Genomic DNA, 8,137 nt, shown 5'->3' on the forward strand with positions numbered 1-8,137 from the left:
ATTGGCTGGAGCGAGCGGCCGGAATTTTGACGTGAAACAGCTGTTGGGTTACCGGTCGTGAATTTGAACTTCCATTCTGGACTGGAATCTCCTGCAAACTTGTTGCACCGCGGTTTTTAATACACAGGAAATAATTGGAATTCACTCAACATCAATGTACCGACATCCCATGGTTTCAATTTTCAGAGAGCTTCTTTTTAGAGCAATATTTTTTGCAAATTGGGGAAAACTTTTGGCAAAATTGGATTACCTCAAAGGATGCCATTAAGATGTTTTTTTCATTTACCTTAATTAAGTTAAATGGAACATTTAAATACATTTACTTCATGATCTAATTAGACAAACATTGAAACAGCGGCTTTTCAGACATGCATAGTCACTATCAGAAACACACACATGCACACACACACACGAAACCACAAACTGAGAATATGCAAACGCATAAAACTTTTATTTATTTTTTATTTTTTCAAACACCCTTTAATGGTTCTTTTGTCCCCCCCCTACTCATCATAAAGCAGAAAAATAACTGCGGGCCTTTTATTTCAAACTCAATTCAAACCACAATTACTTTTAAATAGCTCAATAAAATAGTATTAGGGTTGGTTATTTCTCCAAATTTGTATGCATGTCCCTCTGTAGTTGCAGATCCAAAATATGTTTACCGCACACAGACGACTCGGTCGAAGGCGGAGCGCCTGTGCGATCAGCTTTTCATCATTTCGTGCAACACATTTGGTCGAATCAAGAGAAACCTCTAATTGAGCGGGTTCTTCTGTGCTGCTTTCATTTGGAAAGTTGAAATTTAATGATACAGATGATTTATTCCAATACCTACAATCACAAGACCACAAAAACAAACATAAAGAAGACTACATAAGATGAATTCAAAACAGTACTAAGACACCGTAAGTGACCCGTCCATCGATTTTGCTTCCGTCCATCCTCGTGCGCGTCCTCGTGTTAAAAGTGTCTGAGCCTTTTGTACATGATGACCGCCGCAGACACGACCACGATGACGGCCACGGTCAGGACGCCCACGGCGATCCCCAGACCGATCCTGGCGTCCGAATCCAGGCCGCTGCCGGACACCGCTGCTCTCGAGACAACCAGAGTGCACAAATACCGGAGATCAGACGACAATCGCAGGTGTGATGCATTTTTTTTACTGAGTTACACAAAGAAATGATTCAAAGATGGATGAAATTATGCATTTAGTTTTTTTTGTTTTTTTTTTGAATGAAACTTTCACTTTGCGAGGAATTAAACAGCACCGTACCTTCTTTTGATGTCAGCGCTGAAAGAGACACGAAAAGAGGAAATCGGTTCGTATTAGAAATCGTCTCTCGTGGCGCAGTAAAAATTTAACAATAATCGTTTATGATTCAAAGATCGCATGAAACACCTTTTTATTCATTCATGAAAAACAAAGTCTAATTACCATTTGTGATTTAAATAAAACCTTGCAGTCTCACAGAGTATGTAAGAAATATGCATGACCAGCACAGAAACAAATCTGAAATACTTTTTTCTTCTGGCTATTTTTGCTATTTTCTCAAAGCAATTTAGAATATTGGATAGCTCATGATGACGCGTCGGTTCCTCACAGTTTTTGGTGACGATGGGGACGACCGTGGACAGAGTGGTGGCATCTGAGACTCCCGTTTTGGAAACATCTCTCCTTCTTCTGGAGTTGCATTGCTGCAGAGGAATATAAAAGAGCAACTCTGATTACGGGAAGTATAATGGGAAGACATTTTTGCCTTTTTCCTTGCTGTGAAGCAGAAACACTAATCCTGCACCAACCAATAAACAAACTAACAATCAGATAAATAAATAGATAGATTAATGATATACTGCTCAAAAAAATAAAGGGAACACTTGAACAACACAATGTGACTCCAAGTCAATCACACTTCTGTGAAATCATAGTGTCCACTCAGGAAGCAACACAGATTCATTTGACTTGTTTTAAGGACATTATATCAAAGTTGGATCAGCCTGGAGTGTGTTTTTACACTTTAATTTTGAGTGTGATTCCTAATTCAGACCTCCATGGGTTAATACATTAGATTTCCATTGATCATTTTTGTGTGATTTTGTTGTCAGCACATTCAACTGTGTAAAGAGCAAAGTATTTCATAAGAATATTTCATTCATTTAGATCTAGGATGTGTTTTTTAAGTGTTCCCTTTATTTTTTTGAGCAGTGTAGTATAAAAGCAACAATACATATTGGTCATATAACCTCGCATATGTGCTCTGCTAAAAATAACCACGTTAATGCAAATACTGAATGCATCGCCACCGACCTTGAAGTCGTTGCAGGTGCTGATCTCACACAGTCTGGTGATGCAGTGCAGGTAGTACGTGGACACGGTCTCGTTCTGCTGCTCGACAAATCTGAAGGCCGGGAAGGAGAAACGGGCGTGGTGGCTGTCCCCGTTCTCGAGCATGGTGGTCATGCCATCTTGAGAACAGCTGAAGGAAAAAACAAAAAAAGAAAAGAAAAGAAAACAGCATTAACCTGACATGATCTTGGACCGGCTCCAAACAGGATTTGATGACTTACGAGACAAACAGGTTGAAGAAAGTGGAGTCGGTTGGACGAGGGGAGATCGACGCGTAGCATCGATCCATGAGGACGTGGTACCTGGTGAGGAGGGACGATCGAGATCAGCTTAGATAATCCCCGAACGCAATCGTTGTTTTGAATTTCAGCCGGAACGTGTCCGAGGCGTGACAAAAAGATGCTCTCACTGATCGGTCATATTGGACGCCTTGACCTGGACGTAGATGTCGGTCTTCAATTCCAAGCCCTGGGTTGGTATGATCAGGGGAGTGACGTAGTTGGCATCCTGTCGGCAGAACACATCCTCTGTCGTTGTCATTGAATCTACAATTTACATCGGTGTCATTTGTTTGTCTTTCCTCTTATTGACTTGAGGGCCTATTTCCTATAATTGAGCTAAGCCGAACAGCTGATTTCAACCATCTGGATGAGAAGTAATCTCAAGTTTCTTTACTTAAATAAACCAGCCTCTCCTCGACTAACTGGTTTCCTGATGTGTGGATTCAACCGATGACCGTCCGGTGTAATATTCCTTTTTCTTTTTCCCCAACAATGAACACGGCTGACCGTAACATAACTCAGCGGATCGTGTAAACAATAAGTTACACAATACTTCCCAAAAAAAAAAAGATCCTCCAAAATGTAAACATAAGCAGCCGTGACCGAAGGTAAATCAAAGCAAGGTCAGACATCTCAGTTTACCTTGTAGAGCTCCATGCTCAACGTACTGATGAAGCTCCCATTGTTGTCTTTCACTGCGATAGAGGATGCTGACCTACATGGATGAGCATGGCGTCAGAAACAGGGAGGAGTTGCTCCGATGAAACATGTCGGGCGGCATATTGCGTCGTTATTCTACACTCGGGGGATTATTTCCACAATACATGAGCGTAGGCTATGTTTACATTCTGCCTATTGTGTCCGAGATAGTGATCCTGAAGCATGCATGCATGTAAGCCCGCATATTGGGTTGTATTTGTTTTGGTGAATAAACCAAAAGCACACAATGAGATCGTGTGATGGAAATCATCAAAAACATGCTCTGGTTTTCTTTCAGCCTGTGGATTTTTTTAGTCTGACCATTTCTCCCCTTTGAGGCAGGTGTCAGTGGTAAACCTTGTATTATTTGTGAAAATGTCAATAACAAACAATTGCTATTGTGTGTGATAAAGAGACTCTGAGAAAGAGAAATCTGTACTTCATCCCCTTTTTTTTATTTATAAAATATCTATCTATCTATCTATCTATCTATCTATCTATCTATCTATCTATCTATCTATCTATCTATCTATCTATCTATCTATCTATCTATTATATATTTTTTGCTTAAATCAACTTCCTATGCAACATATGGCTCAGTTTTTTCTGTGCTTTCTGAAAATCTTAATAAAATTTAATTAACAAAAGTAAAAAAAAAAACTAATTCAACATAAACCTCAGTTGTCATTATTCAGAAATCTCTTATTCAGGGCGTCTATTTTCATTCCCATTCCACTTGCAAGAATTGGAAAATGACTTACACATGTAAAGTCTACTGCCCGTTTAATTTGCACACATCCTTGCACCTACTCTTTGCAAGTTGCACACCGAGCTGCACTCAAATGTCTTATTGCACTGCCACGGTTCTACTGCACTGTACATATTCATAACTATAATCATATTTGGAATAGTGTTCACACTCTTGGACTGCAGACAGCAAAGTAGGAATTTCACTGAACAGGGAAACACTTTTGTAACTGTACTGTAAGTATATCCCGAAATGCATGTTTCTTAGTGGAGCTCCGCTAAAGATGTGCAAGAAAAAGAACATTTGCTCAGAAAAAAACCCAAATTCAATAAATAAACGATTTAAAAGTCGCATAAGAGCCTTTAAAAACAGAGAACTTACCATCAGATGTTTGACAGAAGGTATCAGGTCCCACACATAACAACACGTCGACGCGCTTATCATCAACAAGCCGTAAAAAGCCATTGTGAGGAAACAAGAGATCTTACACGTCCACCTCGGTGTTGTTGATGAGATATTCCAGAGGATACGCGCAGGAGTAGAAATACTTGAGCTCGGCGTTGTAGGTGACTACAGCTGTGGTGAGGTCATGGGAGTGCACCATACCGCTGACATTCACCGTTTGGACGTTGGAGAAATCGACAAAAAACCCTGTGCCGGCCGTGCTGGTGGTCTGGAGGCGACAATCGTGAGGTCAAGCACACAAAACGAAATAAAATGAACACAGAGATCTCCTCCTCCGAACCCTACTGACCCGGAAGTTGCTGCCGCAAGCGTTGGTCATGTTCAGGGGGAAGGTGAAGCGAACGACGGCGGGGCTGACCGACTCGTCCAGAGTCCCTTTGCACTCGGGTTTGTCGAAAACGTAGTTGAGATAGAGCAGCGACTCGTTGAAGCCGGAGTAGATCACGGGGCACACCAGGATGGCCAGGCTGACGGAGGTCGTGCCGCACTCGACGGAGATGTCGGTGTATTCTGCGAGGAGAGGGAAAGCCCGTCGATTCGTTGCTCGTTCGTGTGGCGGGTTAGAATAAAGCAATTTCTAGAAATGGACCCGATATGCACAAACTCTGCAAAGAGTCAAAATACGACCTCGCGGCGGTGACTGCATCTGCTCGAGTTCATCTCCACCATATCTACTTTTAGGCCTCTTTTACTCTTTTGGGGTGCAATTTTCTGTTTATCATCTGAAAATGCATGTGAGAGGTCCTGGAGACAACTTGTTTTTTTTTTTTTGTCCAAAGTGAATTATTTATGAGTCACATTTGAACCAGATACGAGTCAGATTTCCTATGCGCCCGTGTTATTGTTGACCCAGAGGGTGTCCCCGTTGTGTGCGATCTTGTGATCATCGTCTGCATCCGGCATCTCCCGTCTTATCTCTGTCTCTGCTCCTTTTTAAACGGCGAGATGATGCGTCTTTATCGCCGTCTCTATTAAAATGGCTTGTTTCTCTTTCATCCCATTTTGCCTGATGAAGATTCGAACGGAGCAGAGGTTTTCAAAGTGTGAGTCGGGCCTCCCCGGAGGGACTTCAAACAATTTCAGCGGAGACACAGTCAATGGAAAAGAAATAATATTACTGCGTTATCAAAAGGACCTTTTGTAGAACAGAACAGCCTGTGATTTGGTTAAAATTATAGTGTAAGAAGAGTTTTCTTGGGGTGTTTCACAGTTTTTCCCGGAGTTTGAAGTCGAGAAACGCCTCGGAAAAGATAATTTTTATTTCAAATGTCGCCCCAAATCATGCCTCATATTGACATTTGTCTATATTTGCTTAATTGTTGAGCTTCTCTGCAAAGAAAGCACATTGTCACCGAGATCCAACCAGCACTGCAAGTGTTCCCATTACGGATCAATCAGCCGTATTACTTTTTGGTTCCCCTTTTAATTTGTTTTCCTAAAGAAAATTGGACCGAACCGGGCGTCGAAGAGAATGGATAAAGATCCCCCCCCCCCAAAAAAAAAACACGTCAACAGCATGGAAAACAGATTCGGTGTGATTCGGTTTAAAAGAGGCCAAAATCTCCAAATAAATGACAATCAAAATATCGTGGAACAGAATATCTGGACGTACCTGGACGTCGGAGGTCACTCTGGCAGCTCACCTGGCTGCTTCTTTCCACCAGCGTTGCCAAGATGAGCAAACCGACCAGGCACATTTTTGTCTCCCCCGATGTGGCCATGTCTGCGAAAGAGAGGGACATTGTGAAAACTCCCGCTCGTTCAGAAGCGTAGATTGAAGATTCTCTTCACCCGATATGGAAGCCACCTTTCGGCGTCTCGCTCCGGCTCTCTGCGATGCTCAGAGAATCGGGGCGTAGATGTTTATATAGCTCTGCTTCTTTCTTGGGATTGGATAGAAACAAGGTCAATTTTATTCGGTGTGTCCAACTTGACATGGATGTCTGGGAACAATCCCTTTGTAGCTGGAGTTGCATGAACCGTACCTTCAGGGTTTTGGAGTGAAACCCAACACGGCAAAAGTCTTAACGATGGAGCGGAGACAATGTCCGGGTTCCTTTTCTTTTAAACACAGATTCCCCTTCGAATGCTAACGTGACACTTCGTGAAGTAAGTGTTAATCCCCGGGGAGCGGATACAATACTTTGATGCCTTTTTTTTTGGGACCGGAGTCTGTATGGTAACAAAAACAGAAACTTTATCACTGCAAAGATTGAATCATGAGTGACATCTCTATGTCTCGGAGTTTGCTCTCATTTGCATTCACGCTTTTGTCTTTACTTTGCAGGAGGAAGCTTTCAGCAAATTATACAATCCCCCGGCAGGAGAAACTAAACACAAACGCATTACAGCAATTACATGGAAAAAAAAAAATTAAACTTTACCTGAAAGTCTTATTGGTAGGAGAATAAGTTGCAATTTGTCTGTTTTTGATGTGTGTGTCAAAAGGATCAGATGACCGCCTTTTCAGTTTTATCCGTTGATTTAGTATCGGTCCCTCTAGGACGGAACAAGGCCGGTTCTCAGAGACAAACTCAATGTCATGATTCGACTCATCCTAGCCGGTGACTTCTTTTAATTTCTCCCATCAAACTATTGTCTTCAAAATTCTGAACATGCAGACAAACTCTGACCTTCTCCTGAATGTGAACGGATACAAATCCTGAAACCGTCAGAGTTCTACAAATATCCTTCAACATCTACACTTATTATTGGGGAACTCTCACTGTTAAGGAGCTTTAGAAAACCTGATTTAATAATAAAACATGGATCCAATAACCTTATGGGTGGGAATTTATTGATGCAAAATAACATAAAATATTATTTGAGGCAGCTAAAGGGTTAATTTTGCAAAATTGGCAGTTTTTGAAGGAGTTCCAGTCTGTCCAGGTTTCAGGTTTCTTGAGTGTTCTTCATGCTGACCCAGAGTTATGTCATTGTGCCGTAATTTCAGTAAAGTAGAGCTTTTCAAGGAGACATTTCTTATTCTAAAATCCCGTTTGTCATATTCACTTCGTCTTACGATGAAAATCCTTCTCGTTTATTTATCAAAATTCAGTCTTAATCGATCCGGGAAAATATTTTAAACGCCTTCTATCTCGCAAACGTTATTCTGTACACGGTAGCTCGGCTTCAGATTTTCGAGTAGCTGGACACTTTCGGGGACTAAAGATACCGGCGACGCACTACCTTACAGTTGTTTTTACCTCACACACACACACACACACACACACCCCCAGGCTCAGTCACCTGAAAACCTTAAGGCTGCCCGAACATTTCAAAGTCACTCTTCATTGCGGGTTTATCAAGCGCACCACTGACCACTAATGCTGGATGTCGAGTGCTGCGCATTGTCAGTAGTATTACACAACGGTAACGTCGGGACTCTGAGCTTTTTGTCTGCGATACAAGCACACCTGAGAGGCCATATGGGTTTGTTTGTGTCAGCAGGGTGGAGGCCGGCTTCCATTGTTTGCTTTTCCAAACTGTCACGCTGAGTGACTGCGAATCATTGACAGGCTCTCTCAACAGAGTTCATAGAGCTCGGATAGCATAATAAAAACTGAGAAAAAAAAAAAGAAAAAGTACAGTCAC

The 8,137-nt window shown here is 41.8% G+C and overlaps 1 protein-coding gene across 1 annotated transcript; it reads right to left on the reverse strand.

Moving 5' to 3' along the window:
- Positions 1-472: 472 nt before the first annotated feature.
- LOC147226636 (zona pellucida-like domain-containing protein 1) lies at positions 473-6,549 on the reverse strand. The gene is made up of 12 exons (XM_086160765.1): positions 6,529-6,549; positions 6,351-6,426; positions 6,156-6,266; positions 4,833-5,053; positions 4,567-4,751; positions 3,274-3,346; positions 2,760-2,857; positions 2,572-2,652; positions 2,312-2,480; positions 1,608-1,701; positions 1,280-1,297; positions 473-1,094 (listed from the first exon to the last, which is right to left on the reverse strand). Exons 3-12 carry the CDS (start codon positions 6,262-6,264, stop codon positions 964-966), a joined length of 1,179 nt encoding a protein of 392 aa, XP_086016891.1. The 5' UTR covers positions 6,265-6,266; positions 6,351-6,426; positions 6,529-6,549; the 3' UTR covers positions 473-963.
- Positions 6,550-8,137: the final 1,588 nt, after the last annotated feature.

Source organism: Fistularia commersonii, chromosome 15, assembly GCF_037954325.1.
Source record: "Fistularia commersonii isolate RoL2024-O1a breed Wild chromosome 15, RoL_Fcom_v1.0, whole genome shotgun sequence".
NCBI classification, from domain to species: domain Eukaryota; kingdom Metazoa; phylum Chordata; class Actinopteri; order Syngnathiformes; family Fistulariidae; genus Fistularia; species Fistularia commersonii.

Bases quoted from the DNA above. Each gene is read 5' to 3' on its own strand.
- LOC147226636 (XM_086160765.1), bottom strand. From the start codon at position 6,264: ATGGCCACATCGGGGGAGACAAAAATGTGCCTGGTCGGTTTGCTCATC. The intron at 5,054-6,155 runs GTACGTCCAGAT...CTCTCCTCGCAG, and splicing joins GAGTGACCTCCGACGTCCAG to AATACACCGACATCTCCGTC. The intron at 2,653-2,759 runs GTGAGAGCATCT...CCTCCTCACCAG, and splicing joins GCGTCCAATATGACCGATCA to GTACCACGTCCTCATGGATC.